Source organism: Haliotis rufescens, unplaced genomic scaffold (assembly GCF_023055435.1).
Source record: "Haliotis rufescens isolate VD_foot unplaced genomic scaffold, xgHalRufe1.0.p SCAF_13, whole genome shotgun sequence".
NCBI classification, from domain to species: domain Eukaryota; kingdom Metazoa; phylum Mollusca; class Gastropoda; order Lepetellida; family Haliotidae; genus Haliotis; species Haliotis rufescens.
The window spans coordinates 5,600,565-5,624,744 of NW_025963813.1; the positions used below are offsets into that span (position 1 = coordinate 5,600,565).

Here is a 24,180-nt window from a genome sequence, read left to right on the forward strand (position 1 = left end):
TAACATGAATTCATCAAGATTCACCTGAGAAATTTTACAGTATGATGATCTTATGTGATACCAATGGAAAGAATAACTGGGTAACTTATGTGAAAATATATGTTATTCAATAGTGGTTTGGGAAATGTTTGGTATGTACAATCTGAAAGTGTATTTATCAATTCTTTTCTACAGAGGGTAAACATATTTATACACAATCATGGTCAGTTTTGTTGACATTATCGGACACATTTTTATTGAATGTTGAACAGTATCTGGTTGATGTAAATAGAAAGAATTCATTTTTCATCCCATGATTTATGCATCAAGAGAGGGCGATATACAAAAACTCCAAGGTCAGAACCATTATGTAAAAGGTGTACTAGCCAAGACAGAGGATGAATATCATGTTTTACTTGTATGTCCATTGTACTACACTGAGAGAAAAATACCTTCATGTACACTACTTTTATGATTCAAATATTGTGAAATTCCGGCATGTCAAGGTACATTAATAATACAAAACATGGCCATGTAGAAATACCACGCACTGTTTCGATAAAACCAAATTTGCAAATAGTTTATATTGTGTGCAACAACTGTCTGTACTGAAGGCCTTGAATAAAGATTGATTGACACGCATAAAGCCTCATACAACTGCCATTTTGACTACCTGATACCAAATTACAGTTTGTAAGACTTGATAAGTGATGACACATTTTGATGTAAACCGATATTTTGGGCTTCTTGAGTAAAGCAATCCCAGAGCTGTCATTGGTCTGGATTAAGGCAGAGGTGTCACTTTAAGGTTTTCAATTTCATCCAAGCTCTATTGTTATGTGGCAGTACTTTTATATATTGTAACTGTATTGATGATGAATTAGGACATTACAATAGTGCGTCTGTAGGGTATTTTTGAGCTTTGTCGTGACTTAGACACGGGGTTATATCTCTAGAATTGAATTTGGAACCTCGCCGCATCTATCTACTTGCCTCCTGGAACACTTTTCAACCTACTGTTTCAAAGCAGAAAATCAATCCTGATCATATCTTTAGGAGCAAAATGTCAAATGCACCTTGTGTACATGCTGAGAGGAAGATTTGTTTGGATGAACAGAAAGTACATCAGTTAAACCAGGCTCCGGTTCAATTCCTAGGAAATCAGATAGCCAGTTGGTTATTGTAGCTCCTCATGGGTTGGTCGGTCATGGATTAAGGGAGTACAAGGTGATGATGCTACTTATCTTGATGTTTCAAGTGATCATCACCATACTCATTTCTTCTCTGTACTCTGTCGCTGAACAAAGATCTGAGGACATCCCATTATGGGTCACGTCAGAACAACCTTCCATCTGACAAATCAAAGCGTCGCTTACCAGGCCCCACTTGCACAAAGCAATCTTAGGGCTAAGCGTATGTTAAAGTGTGGGAGTTTTTAATTGAGAACTGTGTCAACATTTCAGTGGTCGGTCTGACGTGACAGGTAATTGGATGTCCTGAGATCTTTGTACCTGTTTGATTAAATGGAGATCTCCAGTCGTTTCTGCTGATCAGTGTAAAGTTTCATTAAATAACCAGAAGCCAGTTATTTTCATCCAGTTCATTTATTTTCATGTCAGCAGGCTGTCAATTTACAGGAGGGAAGCAAGGAAGCAGCTGTATGTGTATTTTGGTCATGTTGTATATTGAGGAATGTTTGAATAAATAAATGAATAAGTTTTTCTTGGTCTAAGGTAATCTTTCAATCAAGCAAACATGATACAAGCATGAATAATTGCTAGCTGTTAATTGCTTTTGCGGGTCTTTCATCATCTCGTGGCATGATCTGATCTATCACTCACTCAGATCTGGGACACCAAACTCAGCAATATTTCAGCTGTGACACACATGGGCTGCGATCACTGCAAAACCCTCAATGGGTGCATTGCATCAAAACACGTTGTAGTGAGCCTGACCACCCGATAAACATGCACACAAGGTAAAGTATTCCACCTCAGGGGTACATGCTCATTCATATTTGTAGTACAATTAATTTGATAGTAGAAAAACAGATGGACAAAAAATTGCATTTGCACTGGCGTATCAAAAGGGGGTTAGTACAAAAACACTGTTGAAAATCAATCTCAAAATCATATCTTAGTTCTCACTGTTGCTAAACAAACATCTGAGGACATCCCATTAGGGGTCACGTCAGAACGACCTTTCATCCGACCATCAGAGCGTCACTTTCTAGATCATGCAACCTCGACACAGGATATTCCGAACGATAGTTACGGGTTTAATGACTGAATTCATACATCTAGACCATCTATTAGCCATTCAAGGATGTTCTTTTGTCAAATTATGTTTCAAAGTGTCGTCGCCAATTTTAAACTAGTGCCGTAAAGCAAGAGAAAGCTGCCTTCTGATTGGCTAATGTCGATTTCTTGTCAGTCCTTCCATTGGTCAAAGTTCCCGCAAGGCCGTCTGACGTGACCCGTAATGGGATGTCCTCAGATCTTTGTTTAGCGGGAGCGAGAACTAAGATCTGATTTTAATGAGATTGTTGAAAAATGTGTCCAACCTTTCAACACAACTACTCATATATCTGTCCAACTTGATCCATGCAACTAGTGTACCTCTCCGGCTCATATCACATAAACTTGTAGAAAAACAAAATATAACCCTTGATAAAATCAGTCTGAACATAATAGTCTGATGGATGACGTAAAATGCACAACAAATTTACATGTAATAAAACGAGCTGTAAACTTAAGACAAATGCATAAACACACACAAAAAGCAGAGTACCAGAGGTACAGAAGCTCACTGTTTTCAGTGATCTAATATAAACAAAAAAAGTTACTGTGCTTCATATAAAGTTCAACAAGCATGAAATACTCATATCCCCCGCCAATATGACATGCCTGGTTGGGTGGAGCACCAGCGCCAATTTCAGTCGTTGCCATGGAAACTCACAACTTGCACATGCTTTTTTAATGTGAACAACACACAATGATTACTTAGCTATCATGTGCTGATAAATACACTTATGCTTATGCTATGCCATGGGCATGCTGCAAACGGGATGGGTGCAGACAATATCAACTTTTTGGAGGCATTATCATGACTTGCCACGGATTGGTCGTCCATGTGTGATGTCACCTCAACAAAACTTATTCGCTTGGTGCAAGTTTGGAATCGATACCAAACTGCCACGGTAACATCTCGGGCAATTCCTAGGTTGAGACCATTAGTGGCACAACATCGGGACCCAGGCATCCAGCAGTTGGCCCTATTTTGCATCCACTTCACTGTCAGGCATGCCTAGCCTGGTGTACACAGCATCTGAGACACACTCTTTCTCAGGTGAGTCTGGGTTTTATCTGGACAGTTCTGATGGTCTGCATCCACTACAAGAACAATGTCCTACCATTTGTGCAAATGCAGGGGGAAAATGTCACGTTGCAGCAGGATAATGCCCGCCAACATTGCTGCTGTACTGCCACGGAAAGGCTGTTTCTCCAGACCTCCCTCCCATAACACATGTCTGGGATGAGATAGAATGACGCCTACAGCAGGACAAGAACCAGCTAGCTCAGTTGGGCCAATCTTTGGTTGACATTTGAAAACAACATCCTCCAGGCTGTCTGTAATGCTGCGTCACCTGTATCAACCCAAATGTTGGTCACACCCGATACTGACATTATTGAGTTCTTAAGGCACCCCAATCCTAGGGCGTTTGGATCAGACGAATGACCAAATATAATGTTGTTACATTCACACCACTTTATACGAAGCAAAGTTACTTTTTTCCCTCAGCATGGTGGTTAGCATAGTTTGTGAAGAGCATACAACAACCATCACAAAGGATATTCAAAAGAATTTGCATCCATCTGAAATAAAATCAACATATATATTCAAATCCATAAGAAAACAAACAATACTTTAGCTTTTAGACAAGTTTCAAGAAGATGTCAGCTGATCTCAACTATATGCCTTGACAGCCAAAACAGACTGGCATACAAATTTCATAACCAATATTTACACAGTTTCTTTCAATGTCATAAGGCCACGTATCATGTTTCCAAACTGAGCTTGTTCATGCATGGTGGAAGCCCCTGGGCTTATTCTGAGAACTTGTTGAAACGTGGAAATAAATCTCAATCGGTAAATCAAAATATGCAAATAAACCTAACCAAAAACCTCTAAAATGATGACAGTTGGTTTAACTAAGTGTACAAAGAATTCTTCAGTTCTCAACACTATTCTACATAACTCCAACATTCATTTGTGATAAGGGCATGAACTACTATAGCTTTGTCACCATCTCCGGGGGTAGGGCTCTTTTGGGGCACACGTTATCAGATTTCAATTAGCGCCACGTGGAGAATCGAACTCATGCTGCCATCTTGAAGCTAAGCTGCACAAAAGAGTTACTGTAATTAGTCAACACTTTACCACAGGACCACTGGTGCTATCACAAATAGATAGTACTCATTTCCCTAACAATCCCCAACAAAGCACCCAATTGTTTATCTTTAGGCGTATGGGTAGTAGCCATTTTCTCCGCAGAACTTGATCAGAATTGGATTTTCCTCAAATTCCATTGGATTAATTGATTAAAATAGATAGCTAATCCATACCCTGACTCACAACTCGCCCCAAGGACTATTAAAGGGAATTTGATTGGCAAGTAGTGCCCAACCCTAAGGAACGTGAAGGGGATCCAAGGGCTAAGGATAGATTTGGGGGAAACCTACCCTAACCTTTACACAATTAACCCAAAGGATCGAAGAGGCACGCAGGAGCTGTGAAGTGAGAACCACAGGAAGTTGCACCTGGTAAACTGAGCTGTTGCCCTATCTCCTTATCTCTCACCACACATGCTCATGAGAGTTATTTCATGGGATGGCTATTTTAGCAACTTGTCATTCGAATCGGACAACAAACTAAGCTGCAGTACCAAATGAATTTGGGCCACAAATAACAGAATGGAGACATAAACCCATTGAATACTAAGTCAGGATTCATTCTCATTCAAACATCTGTATAACAGAAAACATATCATGGTCTGCCTTCAACAAACAAATACAAAACACTTTTAATCTCCTGCATTAACAACAGTAGTGATATATCACCGAATCAGCACATTTGAATATCTATTGAACACAGTTGTAAATCAAACTCCTTAAGCACTAAAATGTGCAACAATATAAAATCAATCAACAAGTAAAAACTGTATTTGTAAGTGACAAGCCTATTGCAACAAAATACAACACTACTACAAGACATCTTCAGGACACAGCATAACCTCTTCATAGTGCTACCTTTATAAGGTCTTCTTGGCTGTTAGGTTAAAAAAAAATTTAAAAAATAGTTTTCAGGCACCGCCCGCATCATCATAAAGTTCGCCGCACATTTCGTTTTTATTTCCATTTTAAAAAAACAACTAATAAAGATCCTTAAATATTCCAAGTCCAACGGAAGTCAAATACTGTATTCCACTATTTTACTCATCAAGGAATACATTGATGTTGGGGGGCCCTTTCCCAGGATGATTGTACACAGTTGTTTATTGATTACACAACTGTTTATTGGTTACATACTAGTTTGAACAAAAAACAAAAAAAACAAAAAAATTCACCGCCTGCCCGCACTATATTTTCAAAAACCACTGCCTGAGTACCAATTCACACCCATCAACCTACAACTGCTTTGGCGGTTGTGACTTATCGTCGGAGTCATTTTGGAGCAAGATAGTGGTTGGTAGCTAGAATACTGATAATGAATTCTTCTAACAACCCACCACTAACAGAGTATTACAACTGGGCGAATCTGGACTGCACCAAAATATCTACTGGAAAACATTAGCATTACAAAGTGGTTCTACTGTGTCTCAAATATCAAATAATATAAGTCTCAGCACCTAAAAAGAAGCAAACAGTAATCACTCTTCCTTGTCATGTTTGGTTAGAAGTAACCAAATGTTTGGTCTGCTGGGTCCGGTGCTACCAGTTCCACACCAGCTTGCCGTCCGGTGCGAGACTGACTTGTTGTGTGGCTACCATCTCCAAAGCCTGGGGGAATGCCTTGTGCTCTCTCCGCTTCACCCGCTCCGCTAGACTTGTCTCAGTGTCACCAGGATACACTGGCACCGATTCCTGGACCAGGATAGATCCAGCGTCTACCTCCTCCTGAAATAGGGTTTGTTTGTTGGTTTACACCAAAGTCAGGTTTGTTTGTTGTTTAGGACCGCCCTAAGTAATATTCCAGTTATATGATGAGGGTCTGAAAATAATCAAGTCTGGACCAGACATTCCAGTGATTGACATCATGAGCATCTATCTACACAATCTATCTATCAGGGAGCCTGACCACCCAATCCCAATAGTCACCTCTTATGACAAGCATGGGTTCCTCAATATATATTATAAATCTTACAATAATCATGGCAATCCCTAACTAGAAAGTGTTTTTACTCGTAAAAACATATGTCTCCTCCCACTCCCCTAACCCCCATTCATTCGTTTACTTCACGTTAAACCCCATCTGTTCATTCCCACAAAAATAATTCACAATATTTTAATTCTAGAATTGCTTTGAATTCAATAATATTGAAAAGATCAAATTCTTAAATTTCATTATAAGCAAAAGACACAGAAATATTGAAGGGGTGTTGAGTTTAGTTCTTGAACAAAGCCCATCCCAATACCGAGTCTAAGCTAAACTTGTCTCCATAAACAAGAAAAAATAAAATGTGAAAAACTTCTAAGTAGCAAGAAGCACCACTTCAGGACTTGGTTAATATGTTACAACTTCATGAAAAAATATTGAACAGTTTTTGAGTTATGGTCCGGAAACAAAGCTTACCCCCATTCAGAGTCTATGTTCAAGTTATCTCCATGGAAACGAGAAAAAATAAAAATGTCAAAAATCTCTAAATAGCAAAAGGCACCACTTCAGTGCTGGGTTAATGTGAATACAAAGTTTGGCGAAAAAATATTAAACGGTTTCTGAGTTATGGTCCGGAAACGGTGGGAACGCCGACGCCAACGCCGACGCCGACGCCGACGGGAACCGTGCCAAAAACAATATGTCTCCCTCCATTCTGGGGGAGACATAATAATCAAGTTGTGACCACATAAACCAGGGACACATTGACAGCATGTGAGTCATGACCAACGCCATTGGGGTAAGAGCACAATTCCCAATCACAATGTTAGGAGGCAAAATTCAACCCACTACCCTACGTGGTTCTATTCTGACCCAGATCCCCATAGATCAAAGACAGGAACTGTACTCACAGCAACAAAGTGTACGGAGCAGCCGGAGATTCTGACCCCTGCAGCAAGCACCTGCCTGTGGGCATCTGACCCCTTGAAGCTTGGCAGCAGGGAGGGGTGGACATTCAACATGCGCCCAGTCCACTTCCTTACAAATCCACCTGGAACACATACAAGACATACAAGACATGGCAAGACATACAAGACATGTCCTGAAACAAACATCCTGATTGTGACAGTTTGAATTGTGTAAGAATAAAAACGTCTACCACTTTGTGAAAACTTGAGTACATGTATGTACCTTGTGGAGCATCCCCAGCATCTTTCATCCTCCACAGACTTCCATATATTACATTGCTTCATCACCAGGGAATAAGCCAAATTAGGTGTACTTTCTCGCATGAATATTGTGAAAACCTACCTTTCTGAGCCTGACATTAATGCAATGAGAAAAGTAGCGGTATACTCGGACCCCATGGTACCGCAGCATTCATCGTATCGCGGCATTTGTGATTTCCGATAGTTCACGCGGGACACGCCTCTTAGCTGCTGTCTATTAATGCAAATCAGTAACCAGGAAGTGCTCACTTCGTAAACAATTTCAATTTCCTCGGAATGTTCCGTCTGCTGTAAGTAAGGAGTTATTAATCCGTTGATACATATTTCTGGCATCTGTTGTAATATTGCCTTACCCCCATCTATCAATGGCAAACGATATAACCCGCAGTTCCCCAAGTAAACTTTCTCTATCGACCTGAACTAGATCATCTGCATATTCATGGCGACTAATGAGGTAACGGAAGTTACGTAGTCCGCACATTTTTTCCCGCGCTGTGCCCAGAATCTATTGGGAGATCATAAGGGCCATAATGCCAAACTTAGAAATACGTTCTTCACTAGTAACCAAAAGATAAATACATACTTTGGGCATACTAGGAGTGCCTTTTATATATTTATTGTTGACTTTTAACATTTTTCCATTTTGTGACAAATTATTGTCATCCAATTTTTTTTTAACAATCTTAGAATATCATTTCTGATATTTTGATGTTGACTTATACAAATATTTTTCTCTTACTTTTCGGTAAATATGCATTGAATACCTATTGCTGATAACACATTTAGAATTTTACTTGTGCTGTCTTTGCACTTGTCTGGAGAAATCACTGATGTCTGGCATGATCATACCAAGTGGTTGGTAGATTTATGTCCTCTTTTTGTCAAATTCGGACCTCTATAGAGTCTATACACAACTTTTCTCTGTACCGCGATACGATGGAGTTCTCTCCCTTGTCAAACAGAGAGCGAGGCCCGGCTTTTACTCGGAGCTACTGATGTATATAATGAACGTTTATCAGTAAAATATGCATTGTTTGATAAAATAAATGATATCTGATATAGAGAACGCGAATAATCATAAAGGTTAGTGAGTGCATTTTGTTCCGTTTAGCCTACATGACAAGTACCGCGATACCCCGAGGTTGCAGGCTACATAATGCACAAAATAGATTTCCTATAGACGTAAACGTCCTCATAATTCCCTCCAGACATACATTCTCCATGTTCACCTACCTGTACATATCCCCATAATTCCTTTCTGAGTGAGTGAGTAGGGTTTAACGCCACTTTTAGCAATATTCCAGCAATATCACGGCGGGGGACACCAGAAATGGGCTTCACACATTGTACCCATGTCGGGAATCGAACCCGGGTCTTCGGCATGACGAGCAAACGCTTTAACCACAAGGCTACCGGGCTGCCCCAATTCCCTCCAGACATACATTCTCCATGTTCATCTACCTGTAAATATCCCCATAATTCTAGCCAGACATACATTCTCGATGTTCACGTACCTGTGTGTATCCTCATGAATCCAGCGAGACATACAATCTCAACGCCAGCTGCTGTAAGCCCCTGGTGGAGAGCCTCGTCAAACTCCTCACGACCCTTGTAGTCCTTGTGACTGATAACCTGTGTAATGGATGTCTGTCTGTAGGGGGGAGCAATAATAGACACATTGCACTGCAGTAATGAGTCGATCAAGTGTTAAGCTGTTTTAGTTTTTTGTTTTAACTCCCCACTCGACAATAGTCCAGCTGTATGGCATCAGCCTGTAAAAATATTTAGTCTGGATCAGACAATCCAGTGATTGATAACGTGAGCAATGATCCAAGCTGTTGTGGTACAATGACACGCCATCAACATAGTCACCGCACCTGACCACTTGATCTATTTTGTAGCTGCTTTCAGTCAGCAAAGGTTGCTAGGATTAGTCCAGTATGACCAAGAAGTTGGAGGTTTGATTGGTTGCCATCCATTGTTTCAATCCAAAATTTACTCCTGATACAAGTGAGAGTGATTTGTGTTTAAAGCCAAAATAAACAGTATTCAAGTTACAACCTGGGGCATGGGTAGCAGGATTCATCGTAGTGGTAAACTACCTCTTTAAGCTGACACAGTGTCCCACAACTCACTCAAGGCAAAGCATATGTTCCACTGACCTTGGTCTTGATGCCAGCCTTCTCTGCCCTTTCAAGTCCCTGTACTCCTGCCTTGTTAGAAATGACAATGACGATCTCGGCGGCGCTGCTGTTGGTTACGTCGCGGGTGTGGTCCAGCAGAGCCTGCAGGTTTGTGCCTGGAACCAAAGAGAGGCTCTGTATTGACCAAACATCTTCAGAGATGCAGATATTAGTGGGTGTAAAGTAAAATAAATAGAACTGAGGTCTAATTTCTAGTAACTGAGCATCAAGGTCACAACCTGTCTTCACATAACATGCATAACAGAAACAGTTTCAACCAACTCTGCTTCAGTGAATGTGTATGGCTTTTCAGCCCTTTTAATAATTTCCCACTATCTTTACAGCAATATCAAATATAAAAATCTGCAAGAAATTATGGCGGTATTTGTGTCTACAAAATATGAAAAACAAAACAAAAAACAATCACTTATTGCAATACGTTTTGCAAAGAATAAGCAAAATCTGCATCAGAAACTGCTGAAGTAAGAACTGAATCCTTCAGGTGCTGCTAAACAGGCTGATGAATGACCTCACCTGACCCGGAAATGAGGACTCCAACACGCCGTCTCCGCGTCACACCTGGCACCTTCCTCCACGACTGCACCAGACTGTCCTCCAGGTGATCCACCCTCACACGTGTCGTTCCCGCTGAATGATAAACCAGAAATAAACAAGGTACCAGGGATAAAACAGTCACAAAGGCCAAACGTCTTAATGTACAGGAAGAAAAACATATTGTCCCAAAATATTTCCTCATGAACAGCAAAATTCATTCACTGGACACGATGATGTGATAAATGTGTTGTTGGGCCAAAATAGATTGATGCACTAACTGAAACAAAAACTATGAAATACTTGCTCCAACAGACAACGTTTAAACTGAACATGTCTTCAGATCCTCTGCTGTTTACCCTTGAGCTGTCGGACTGTTCCGATGATGTTTGCCTGTTCTCCGGAGGTCCTCAACAAACTGACAACCTCTGCAGACTGTGATGACGTCACAATGAGGACTCCTCCCAATCCACAGTTGAAAGTCCGAGCCATCTCCTGACTGGATATACGGCCCTGGACAGAAGACAAGCAGCTGAAGCCACAGCTAATGCACACAGCCTTAGAAATACATTAGGACGCGACGAAAGGACTAGTGAAAGCCTTATTTCACTAGTCTTCAATGTTTGTATCTTTTCCTGCTTGAGTGAGTGAGTGAGTGAGTTATATTTAAAGTCACATCGGCAATATTGCAGCCATATCGTGACTATCAAGGTTTTATGTTTATAAATACAATTATACTTATATAAAAACCTGCCAACGAAGGACAGTAAAAAGTACTAGACTTATCACAGAAAAAGATTTTAAAACTAGTATGGGATCATAAAAAAGGATAACACTTATACATAACAATAACATGATAAAAACGGGCTATAGATCGCCAGCCCCTGAAGGGAGATCACCACACTGGGGACCATGGGGACTTACAGTACCTTAGCTACCTGCATGGGTCCCAGCAGGATTTACATCATCCCTTCAAGTGGTGGCGATTATTGGCAGAGTTAGCCTTACATCTTAAAATGACACATATTCTACGATTAAAAACACGGTAGTTCTAAATTTACCTTGAAAGAAGTGGAACTTATGTACCCTCTCAGGAGGACAATAATTTTACAGTACTTTAACCCCCCTCGAGGATACAGCCACTAACATTCTCAGTTGCTAATTTAATCTACCGATCATAAAATATTTATATTTCACAAAACACAATCAAAATTTTGCACACAACTCTATTTCTTTTAAAAAACCAATGATTAAACGAGAATCGACACTGCTAAAAAGATCCTTTATAGATGACTTGTCCTGCTTGAACAAGACAAATATGTCAGTATGATTTATTCAGTTCCAAATGTTCAACTGGTTCATAATTAGTCCTCAAATGCTACCAGACGACCACTAGCATAAATTTTGAAGGCAGTGCACACCTTGACCCAAATATTTGATGTGAAGTGAGACCTCATTTGTCCCACAACCTCACGTCTTAAAACGTTTTGTTCATAATGCGGCATTCAGCATTATATCAGCTGCATAACAGCGGTCCATAAATAACAAGAAAACAGCATTATCAGTATCCCCCACCATGAGGCACATTAGAAGTGTGTTTGATCATACAGTAGTGAGCATAAACCATAAAAAAGAGCCCCATTAAGTCTTAAGAAGAGATAGGCACTTGGGTCGCTTTTTGTCATCAGAAAAAAATAATTAAATGTGAAATTAATACACACTAAAGACCCTTTCTCAGGAAAATATAACTCAGTCTTGATAATTATCTCTTAGATAAGCTAACTTCAGTTGTTTCTGAGAAAACTCACAAATAACTCGGATCAAAGGCCGTAACACTGTAAACGATTAATTGATGGCACCAACTTTTGAACTCAGTCTTGAAATTATCTCTTAGATAAGCATGCAAACCTTCATTCATGTAACTTCAGTAGTTTCTGAGAAAAGTTTTGCATACTGTGTGAAATGGGGATAAAATTGAAAATCACTGAGCAAGGGTGAAAACGCTGTAAAAACAGAATTTGTGGCATCACTTTTCGATCTCATTTGAGATAATGACCAGTTACACCATGTTACACCAGAGTGCAAAATTTCATTTCTCCGACTTAAATAGTTTTGGAGAAATTTTTTCCCTTTTGAGAACAAGACAGACAGACGGACGAACTCCGTTCCAATATAATAAAGTCTGGACCACACAATCCAGTGATTGACATCATGAGCACTGACCTAGGCCATTGGGATACGATGACATGTATCAACCAACTCAGCGAGCCTCAACACCCAAACCCATTAGTTGCCTCTAACGACAGGAATGGTTTGCTGAAGACCAATTCTTACCCGGATCTTCATGTTACCTGCACTCACGACATGTTAATTCGAAAATGTAATCCGGACAAATGTCACTGGGGCATTACTTCATGAATAACCACTAGGCTACCCGACAGCCCCTTTACTTGACGAAACACACCATATATGTACATAGTCCAACCATCACATCTTTCAACAGTTAAAGTACTTGTTTAGAACAAAAATAGATTTAAATATTTATAGCCTCCTGCAGTAGTTGTGAAAAATTTACTTGAGATTGAACCTCACGGACCATGTTTGAATACATTTATTTGGCAGGCATAAAGTCCCTGAAAATAAACTGACTCATATGATGAAGCAGCAATTTTCTTCACTATTCTTCCCAATATCGTTGCTCATTTCTTTAACAAAATACAAGCGTTAGAAATTGGCACTAGTCCTGTAATCCTTGCCAAACTGCCCAATAATTAAGGTATCATAAAGGACTAGTAGAAATTTGCCATTTTAAGGGTTTTGCTATATGTTATCATTATAAGGACTAGCGGACTAAAAATGGTAGTTTCTACCTGCGTATACTGTGAAGAAAACACACAAAGATTGGGGTTAGCAATCAACATCAAAACCAGGCATATAAATGATGAGCAGACACTGCTTTGCTGCCTCATCGCCCTCCACATAATTTAACACATGTAGTTTTTACCATCTCAGACAGCCACCCAAATATGGGCAGCATGGTCCAGGACTTGGCATCAAGGGCGACGCCAAGGTCGTTGGGAAGTATCCGGGGGATGTTCTCCGTCAAACCCCCACCGGTGATGTGAGCAAAGGCCTTGACCTTGCCCTCCCTCATGAGCGGTAGCACGCTCTTCACATAGATCTTGGTGGGCGTCAACAAGTCTTCCCCTGAACAGGAAGCAGACAGACATTGAGTATTTGTCAGGTGCTTGTTTTACACTGCAATCACAAAATTGCACGATATAACGGTGGTCTGCAATTATTTCATTCTGGGCAGCCAAACCAGTTTTTGATAGCATGATCAATTCCGAAATCACCAAGGTGCAATGACAGACAATCAGCCTGAGCTGACAACCAGATACCCATTAGAATTGTTTGTTAATGCCACACTCAGCAATATATACCAGCTATATGACGGTGGTCTGGACTTGGAAAATTTAGCATACATTGTATATTGATCATCTTCCCGAGGTAAGAGAGTTAACTGACTTTAAAAGTCCAGTTTCCACCCTTGCCGAACTAGGCTGGAATTCCTGGGCTTGATCGTAGCGCCACCAGTGGCTATTACGAGTTATGTCCTTTCTATGCCTCTCCTATTGACCAATCAGATTCAACCTCTCGTATCACTTGCATTTGTTTCAAACAAAATGGTGGCGCCAAGTCAAGACGATCTGATTGATAATCAAGATCTATATTGTGATCAAACGAGTCTTACATCGCGAAGTGCATGAAATCACGTGAGCACCTATATTAACAACATGAAAAGATTTAGAAAATATCCGTTGACAACGAGTTAGCGGTGCACATGCTTTGCAAATCCTGCAGTCGACCGAAATCTGCATGACACTCTACGAACCGGATTTCGATTTCGGTGCGAGATTTTGATTGGACTATGCATAGACTCGTTAGTCCAGCCAAATTCTAACTCCATAATACCAGCCTGGTTCGGCAAGGGTGGAAACTCGACTTTTATAGTCAGTTAACTCTCTTGCTTCGGGAAGATGTATATTGATATACCTCACACACAATATGCATAATGTGAGATAGGATAAGTTAAAAAATTTGGATATTTTAGTGTAAATTCGGATATTTATATATTTATCCTATCTCACACTATGCATATCACATGTATGATAGGATAAGTTTAGAAATTTGTAAAGACAGTGAGTGATTTCCCTATAGGCCTCAAACAAAATTTTCATTTAGTGCAGAAGTTAATAACTGCAAGAAGCTCACAGAATACACAAACATCCTTTTTTCAGCTGCATACACATCAGCAGACAGCTTTTACACGATTACAAGATGTCCTCTCACCCAAAGTTTTCCCCGTCTTGAGAGGGGAAGGCATGTCGAAACGTAGATTCTTCCTCTCCACAAGTTTCCGAACCAGACTGAAACCATTGCTATGGATACCAGATGACCCAATTCCAACAATGACATCCCCGGCAGCCACTTCATGTATTCGGGGCATCATCTGACCCCGTTCAACGGCACCAACGGCAAAACCAGCAACGTCATACTCTCCGTTAGTGTACATGCCTGGCATCTCGGCCGTCTCTCCGCCTGGTGACAGAGAAAGTGATTATGTTACAGGAAGAGTGAGTTCTTCACATAAAGAACACCCCTCAACAAAAGAGAGACTGCATCAAACTAGTGAGTGAGTGAGTGAGTTGGGTTTAACGCCGCTTTTAACAGTATTCCAGTTATTCCGGCGAGTCAGCTTAATGTGGGAGGAAAGCCCGAAGTGATGCGAGTCTCAGACGTTTACCACTTCGGTGAAACCCACGAGCACGAGTATGGTGCTGACAAACCTAGAAACATAATCGGGGCAAACCGGGATTCGAACCCACAATCATAGGTTTCTGGCGTGCCCAAGGGACGAAACTCTGCACAGCGAATCGCGGCGCCTTAGACAACTGTGCCACCCGTGCCCCCCTGCATCAAACTAATGGAAAATAGAATGAGCAACAGACCAAATACACAACTTAGAAGTTAAACATTACCTGATATTTAATACAGTTAATAATCTATCATGTCAATAACTATAGAAATAGAATCTTATTTTTGTGGTATATTTGGCACCTATGCAGATTGATGCAGTATATTTCAGAAATATGACATGGCACACTAAGACTTGCCTCTTTGTGGACAAACCACATCCTTTACATAAGATCATCAATTATCAAATGATGTAGAACTTGCCTACAAGAGCACATCCTGCCTGGCGACACCCTTCTGCAATGCCCCCTACCACCTCGTGTGCCACCTGCACATCCAGACGTCCTGTTGCGAAGTAGTCAAGAAGGAACAGAGGCTCTGCTCCGTGAGCGAGGATGTCGTTGACACACATGGCCACCAGGTCAATACCAATACTGTTGTGTACACCCACCATCTCCGCTATCTGAAACAACATGGTGACCACCTCACAGAAAATATCCAGAGTCAGACAAGCCTTGGGGTATTCAGGCCATTCCAGGCAAACAGGGGCCTATTCTGACAAAATTTCATACAGTGAGACAAGCATGTGGACCTAATCCGCCCTTGGGTGCTAAGATACTGTGGTCCTATTCTGCAACAGAATCCCTACTGTAACAGAAGCCTAAAAATCATCCATAGTGCAACCATCATCTCTCCTTCAGTTTCGTCTGCCCCTTGTCAGAGCTACACACCAACAACAATCTCATTCCGACTGACTACCCCCATCTCTGTCGGTGCCAGATCACAACCATCTTCCCAAGTGCAAGAGAGTTAACTGACTTTAAAATTCCAGTTTCCACCCTTGGCGAACAAGGCTGGAATTCCTGGGCTCGATTTTAGGGCCACCAGTGGTTATTATGAGTTATGTCCCTTCTGGGCCTCTCCTATGGACCAATCCGATTCAATCACTTTGTTTCAAACAAAATGGCGGCAACCAGTCAAGACGATCTGATCGATAATCAAGATCTATATTGTGATACCCAACCCACTTTCAGCTACGTCCCAACCCTGCCAATGCCAGACACTAGTATAGGGTTCATGTACCTGGCCCACTTTCAGCTACGTCCCCACTCCGTCAGTGCCAGACACTAGTATAGGGTCCATGTACCTGGCCCACTTTCAGCTTTGTCCCCACCCCTTCAGTGCCAGACACTAGTATAGGGTCCATGTACCTGGCCCACTTTCAGCTTTGTCCCCACTCCGTCAGTGCCAGACACTAGTATAAGGTCCATGTACCTGGCCCACTTTCAGCTTTGTCCCCACTCCATCAGTCGAAGACACTAGTATTGGGTCCATGTACCTGGCCCACTTTCAGCTTTGTCCCCACCCTGTCAGTGCCAGACACTAGTATAGGGTTCATGTACCTGGCCCACTTTCAGCTACGTCCCCACTCTGTCAGTGCCAGACACTAGTATAGGGTCCATGTACCTGGCCCACTTTCAGCTACGTCCCCACTCTGTCAGTCCCAGACACTAGTATAGGGTCCATGTACCTGGCCCACTTTCAGCTACGTCCCCACTCCGTCAGTGCCAGACACTAGTATAGGGTCCATGTACCTGGCCCACTTTCAGCTACGTCCCCACTCTGTCAGTGCCAGACACTAGTATTGGGTCCATGTACCTGGCCCACTTTCAGCTTTGTCCCCACTCCATCAGTGCCAGACACTAGTATAGGGTCCATGTACCTTACCCACTTTCAGCCACGTCCCCACTCCGTCAGTGCCAGACACTAGTATTGGGTCCATGTACCTGGCCCACTTTCAGCTTTGTCCCCACCCCTTCAGTGCCAGACACTAGTATTGGGTCCATGTACCTGGCCCACTTTCAGCTTTGTCCCCACTCCGTCAGTCCAAGACACTAGTATAGGGTCCATGTACCTGGCCCACTTTCAGCTACGTCCCCACTCTGTCAGTGCCAGACACTAGTATAGGGTCCATGTACCTGGCCCACTTTCAGCTACGTCCCCACTCTGTCAGTGCCAGACACTAGTATTGGGTCCATGTACCTGGCCCACTTTCAGCTTTGTCCCCACTCCGTCAGTCCAAGACACTAGTATAGGGTCCATGTACCTGGCCCACTTTCAGCTACGTCCCCACTCTGTCAGTGCCAGACACTAGTATAGGGTCCATGTACCTGGCCCACTTTCAGCTACGTCCCCACTCTGTCAGTGCCAGACACTAGTATTGGGTCCATGTACCTGGCCCACTTTCAGCTTTGTCCCCACTCCGTCAGTCCAAGACACTAGTATAGGGTCCATGTACCTGGCCCACTTTCAGCTTTGTCCCCACCCCTTCAGTGCCAGACACTAGTATAGGGTCCATGTACCTGGCCCACTTTCAGCTTTGTCCCCACCCCGTCAGTCCAAGACACTAGTATAGGGTCCATGTACCTGGCCCACTTTCAGCTTTGTCCCCACCCCTTCAGTGCCAGACACTAGTATAGGGTCCATGTACCTGGCCCACTTTCAGCTACGTCCCCACTCCGTCAGTGCCAGACACTAGTATTGGGTCCATGTACCTGGCCCACTTTCAGCCTTGTCCCCACCCCTTCAGTGCCAGACACTAGTATAGGGTCCATGTACCCAACTCACCTCCAGCTACGTCCCCACTCCGTCAGTGCCAGACACTAGTATTGGGTCCATGTACCTGGCCCACTTTCAGCTTTGTCCCCACCCCTTCAGTGCCAGACACTAGTATAGGGTCCATGTACCTGGCCCACTTTCAGCTACGTCCCCACTCCGTCAGTGCCAGACACTAGTATAGGGTCCATGTACCTGGCCCACTTTCAGCTACGTCCCCACTCCGTCAGTCCCAGACACTAGTATAGGGTCCATGTACCTGGCCCACTTTCAGCTACGTCCCCACTCTGTCAGTCCCAGACACTAGTATAGGGTCCATGTACCTGGCCCACTTTCAGCTTTGTCCCCACTCCATCAGTGCCAGACACTAGTATTGGGTCCATGTACCTTACCCACTTTCAGCTTTGTCCCCACCCTGTCGGTCCCAGACACTAGTATTGGGTCCATGTACCTGGCCCACTTTCAGCTTTGTCCCCACCCAATCAGTCCCAGACACTAGTATAGGGTCCATGTACCCAACTCACCTTCAACTTTGTCCCCACTCCGTCAGTCCCAGACACTAGTATAGGATCCTTGTATCCCGCAGCTGCCAGATCGAAAGTGGCCCCAAACATTCCGATGCTTGAAGTGCATCCCGTGCGAGACGTTGACTTGGCAAGCGGCATGATGGCTTGTACGAGGTCGTCACCTGCCTCGATGTCCACACCAGCATCTTTGTAGCTGAGCCCGTTCTCCAAGGGGACACTCGGGGACAGTGGGCGGTCCCTAATAGGAAAGCCATTTAGTTCAGCATGCAACAACTATGATCACAAGTGCTAGGCCTGTAAAAAGATTTGATAATAATGGGCGAGTTGGGTTTAACGCTGCTTTGAACAGTATTCCAGTTATATTAGGGCATGTCAGCTTAATGTGGGAGGAAAGTCCGAAGTGATGCAGGTGCATATGTTTACCACAATGCTGAAACCCTTGAGCATGGGAATGGTGCTGACAAACCTAGATTTGAACTCAAGAGCACACATTTCTTGCATACCCAAGGCACATAACTCTGCATGATGCAATAATGAAAACCTTTATTTCAAGCTGCAGACAGTAACATTCCAACATATCAGAGGACACTTAAAATAATGAAGTCGGTCAAGGAAATCTATGATTTCAAATCAAGTGCCTTTGACAGGCAAACTGCAGAGAGTTTTGCTTATAAGTTATATTGTTCAATAGGTTCCTATTTTCAGAGGTATTTTAACACCACGCTTTAACATATTGCATGTAATACATGACACAATAATGTAAAATTAAGCCTCCTCTTCTTTTTCATTCCTTCACATAAGTTAGAGCAATACTTACTGGAAATAGGAAAAAAAAATTTTCCCACTTGGGAATTTTTACAGAAAATTGCTGCAGACCTGGGCCTGAATATCTGCCTGAAGAGATATATATACTACTCAAAAGAAGTTAAGGATCACCTGATTCTTTCATATTACAATAGTTAATCTCTCATGCCATGACAGATTAACATTACCAATATGAAAGAATCGGGTGATCCTTAACTTCTTTTGAGTAGTATATAAGATGAATCCCTGGCTTGACAGGGATGGAAATTAGCACTAGACCAGCCCAGTTTTGTTTATGAATCCTAAGGGCTAGTAATATTTCAAACATTTTGGGGAGCATTGCCTTTTTGGGATACGCAGGCAATCTTTATTAACCTCTATCCTGGCTTGATATGATCATAATCACCGAGTCCGACTGCCTGATGTAACTTATCTGCCTCTTTCGACAAGCAATAGTGCATTGGGTCCCATTCTTATCTATGTCCCCGGGTTTTCTACCATCCCAATATGATCGCAGGATATCATATGATCATAATCACTGTGACAGTCAGTGACAGGGGTTTTGTATTCATGGTTTGTCATTGAGATTGACTACAACAGGTGTTCTATATCACCAGCACAAACAATTGGAGGCTTTGACTCAGGCTGTTCATATATTTATCTTCACTCGTTAAAGAATCTAACTATCTGTTTGGCCTGTCGCCATTTTATAAAAACACATACATATAGGTTGGCCGGCCTGTTCGGATACCATGATATCATATGGGTAATGTTTGATGTGACGACAAAATTGACCCGTTACATAGATCTAACTTTCTCACACAAGCATATCACGAAAAAAAGTCTTATAACTTGTTACCTGGAATGAGAAATTTGTTACAAGCGAGTGTTCAGGATTTTAAGAGCTTAATGTTTTGTGTACATGCCCTGACTTTAAGTCTCATGATGTACAAATCCCATTCAGCTTGTACAATCCTGTACTCACAGCTAGTGACAGATGAAACCCATATTACCATGAAATAATTTCAGTCTCAGGTGATGGCTTTTCAAATACTTAAAAAGTATTCAGAACAAGAAAACAGCGTTATATCTATCCACAGCCATGGGCACATTAGAATTTTTGAGGTTCATATAGTAAGTGAATATACACTATAAACAAGAGAGTCCTGTACAGCCTTAAGAAGAGATAGGCACTACAGATGCTTTACATCATCAGAAAAAATGATTAAATGTGAATTAATGCACACAAAGGGGCACCAATTCTCAAACTTCAGTAGTTTCTGAGAAAACCTGTCCCCACTGCAGACACTATGCATATTGCAAAATAACCTAGACCATGAGCCAAAACTGTGTATACTAAAAATCTAAAATCATGTAGCAAGGGAAGTTACTCTGGGAAAAAATGATTCATGACACCATTTCTCGAACTCATTCTTGGTAAGTATCTCAAAGACAAGTATGCAAAGCTTCATTCATGTAACTTCAGTAGTTCCTGAGAAAACTGTGCCAACTGTAGACACTGCACAAAGTTGAAAAGCATGTGCCAAAATAACTGCATATGGCACCAAGTATCTCTTATGAAAGAATGATAACTTTCATTCATGTTACTTTAGTAGTTTCTAAAAAAACATTTGTCTCCATTTCACGCAGTTGAAAAGTACAGGGGCAAGGGCCATAACTCTGTAACACCATTAAAAATCATGGCTAGTAACATCAGTGTGTAAAATTTCATTTCTCTCACTTTAATAGTTTTTGAAAAAAATCTGTCCCCATTGAGAAGCAGACTGACGAACTCAGTTCATATATCTCATATACCCCACTTCGTGGCAGGGGATAATTCAGACTACCCAAGTGTCTAAAGGTAGAAGCAAAATGTAGTCATAAAGCAATGTTTTCCACAGAAAACTATATCCTCTTAGACAAGAACAAAACAAATCTGTGACTGGTACAACAAAATTTATTATGAAAGTTCATGATGAATATCAGTGTTGTCAGGACGGGACATTATTTTACAGCTTGACCATTCACATCCAGCGGAAACTTAAATTGCTTCAAGGGCAATGGTCTTACTGATATTTCCACTGTTCATCCAAAACACTTCATTTAATTTAGCAGTCAACCCAAGGCAAGTAATTTAGATCGACTGTTCCTGGGGTCTCACTCTATTAAAGTTTATATTCCACTGAACTCACACAAAGTGTAAGTCAATTCTTGTCATGTTCTAATAATGCTATTTGGAACCTTGAAGTATATATATGCATACACAATTTCTTTGGACCTCAAGTGTACAGAGGCAAAAATAATAGTTCACAGTACGTCCTCAATAAAACTGTAACATTGGTAAAAACAATTGTTTTGCGCTCCTTTCTTGAAGCACACAAAAACAGCCTCCCTTCCCCCGATACTAAATCGGCAGCCCTGGCAAATTTGATTTTAGTCATGATGATATAGAACATGCAGGTAGATTACACTTGTTACACTTCTACAATGTCTCAGTTACGGGTTCTGTTCTGAGTTTCATTCCCCAAATGGTTACAGTTTATAGGGCACATTCAGACCAAAGTCCTTCTTTAAACATTCATTCTCAAATTCTGACTGCAAGGAATCAAACAGGAGATCAGACCAATATGATATCCAATCAAAGCTGTTTCATATTTGTATCTACCTGCTCAAGACTCGGAAGCCAATATCCTTCCTGTAAAATGCCCCTTCGAAGTCTATGAGAGCTGCAGCTGCGGTTGCCATGGAGGCAGCTGTGGCCAGCTGCTGATCTATTGCTACGGCTGCCAACACCCGGCCTCCGCTTGTTACCAGCTTCCCGTCTTGACGAGCCGTACCGGCGTGGAACACCACAGTAGCGGCCTGAACAGCCTTCTCCACCCCTGCAACAACATTTCCAACACCGTCATTATACTGGGACATTGAATGGGACCAATGGAGCCTTCTTAATTCACGCTAGTTCGCTAGCTAGAGACTACAGAATTGTGATGAGGACAAGTAAAAGTCCAATGATGGCAGTCCGTGACTAATAGCATTAGAGGGCTTTGAACCAGTTCTTAATCTTTTTAATATTGCTACAAAACTGGAATTGAATAAAACTGCTGAAAATGTAAACAAAGAACACAATTTGTCTTGTTCAAGCAGGACTAGCTTCAAACTCTGAGGTCTAGTCTTGAATTAAACAACAGTTTCTAAGACTGCAATTGGCAATGAAAGATAGTAAGGTTGATCTTTATTGTTTGCTGACTCACACTGTATGATAGCACTCATTACTTGCAAGCATAGTTGGTTGGTTGGTTTGTTGTTCTACACCTCACTCAGTAATATTCCAGCTTTATGACAGCGGTCTGTAAATAATCATGGCTGGACCAGACAATCCAGTGATTGATATCATGAGCATCGATCCACACAATTGGGCTCGATGACATGCATCAACCAAATCAGCGAGCCTGACCACTCCATCCCATTAGTCGCCTCTTATGACAAGCATATTTGCCTTTTACGGCAAGCAAGGGTTGCTGAAGGCCTATTCTACCCCGGATCTTCACAGGCATAGGATATCATTGAAATGTTGCAGTAAACACACCCAAAAGACTCAAATGATTCACAGATAAATGGACATGGAATAGCTGTTACAGATGAAGGAATTCAGTGTTCTTGGCTGGGAAATTTGGAAATAAAACAATTTTATTTTGTTACAAATTTGAATCTAAATTCTTTTTTTCTGAAACAAGTGATTATTAATTAACTATCAGTTTGGTATTACATGGATATGAACAGCAGAGTTGATGCCATTTCCAACACTGATTACCTGAGATCTCCATCCCCTTCTTGTATGCCCCAGGATAGCCCCCGCTGACCACCACGACCCCAACAGCCGACTTCTCCGTGTCAAACTCCACGCTCAGGGACCCCAACTTCCCCTCCACACATGCCCGGCAGACGTCCAGCAGGTCCGTCCTCAGCAGTGGCAGGATCGACTACAACAAGAGTGCCGTCAGTCAGTGACAGGGTTTATATTACTGGTTTATTATGGAGATCAACTACAACAAGAGTGCTGTCAGTCAGTGAGAGGGGTTTATATTAGTGGTTTATTATGGAGATCGACTACAACAAGAGTGCCGTCAGTCAGTGAGAGGGGTTTATATTAGTGGTTTATTATGGAGATTGACTACAACAAGAGTGCCGTCAGTCAGTGAGAGGGGTTGATATTAGTGGTTTATCATGGAGATCGACTACAAGAAGAGTGCCGTCAGTCAGTGACAGGGTTTATATTACTGGTTTATTATGGAGATCGACTACAACAAGAGTGCCGTCAGTCAGTGAGAGGGGTTTATATTAGTGGTTTATCATGGAGATCGACTACAACAAGAGTGCCGTCAGTCAGTGACGGGGTTTATATTCATGGTTTATCACAGAGATCGACTACAACAGGAGTGCCGACAGTCAGAGGGGTGTTATATTAACGGACACATTCCTATCAGCCAGACAACAGTATAGGGGTTCAAGTCTTAAACAAGCTATTATCAAAGAGATTTCAAAATAAAAGTTGAATGAAACAGCGACATACTGACCTGAGTTTCTGGGTCTCCAAACCTACAGTTGAACTCTAGAACCTTGGGACCAGCGTCTGTGATCATCAGTCCTGCATACAGCACCCCTGAAACACACACCCTGGCACATGGTGAACATGGTAGAATACCCCATGGAAAGAACGCTAAAACAAACTAAATACTGTTTCCTAACACAGTCATCAATATTCCAGCAGCAGTCTGGTCCAAGCTAAACACTGACCTGAAGGATGAGCAGCAACATATGCTATTGAGGCAAGGTGACAAGAAATCAGGCAAGTCAAAGAGCCTGACCATCCGCTTCAAATTATTTGCCTATCACGACAAGACAGAAGTCTATCGAAAGTATGTGAGCCAACATTGGGCT

At 42.0% G+C, this 24,180-nt stretch overlaps 1 protein-coding gene across 5 annotated transcripts in view; it reads right to left on the reverse strand.

Moving 5' to 3' along the window:
• Window positions 1-296: 296 nt before the first annotated feature.
• LOC124126505 (trifunctional purine biosynthetic protein adenosine-3-like) overlaps window positions 297-24,180 on the reverse strand; it is a 40,736-nt gene continuing 16,852 nt past the window's right edge. For all 5 annotated transcript variants that reach the window (XM_048394118.1, XM_048394120.1, XM_048394119.1 and 2 more), the window contains exons 9-21: window positions 23,817-23,902; window positions 23,054-23,222; window positions 21,908-22,124; window positions 18,436-18,676; window positions 15,560-15,758; window positions 14,672-14,920; window positions 13,323-13,525; window positions 10,678-10,831; window positions 10,301-10,414; window positions 9,746-9,882; window positions 9,098-9,215; window positions 7,266-7,405; window positions 297-6,155 (exon numbers count right to left, since the gene is read on the reverse strand). In XM_048394118.1, the coding sequence (XP_048250075.1) occupies window positions 5,970-6,155; window positions 7,266-7,405; window positions 9,098-9,215; window positions 9,746-9,882; window positions 10,301-10,414; window positions 10,678-10,831; window positions 13,323-13,525; window positions 14,672-14,920; window positions 15,560-15,758; window positions 18,436-18,676; window positions 21,908-22,124; window positions 23,054-23,222; window positions 23,817-23,902 (2,213 nt within the window). In that variant the 3' untranslated portion in view covers window positions 297-5,969. The remainder of the gene's footprint in view (window positions 6,156-7,265; window positions 7,406-9,097; window positions 9,216-9,745; window positions 9,883-10,300; window positions 10,415-10,677; window positions 10,832-13,322; window positions 13,526-14,671; window positions 14,921-15,559; window positions 15,759-18,435; window positions 18,677-21,907; window positions 22,125-23,053; window positions 23,223-23,816; window positions 23,903-24,180) is intronic.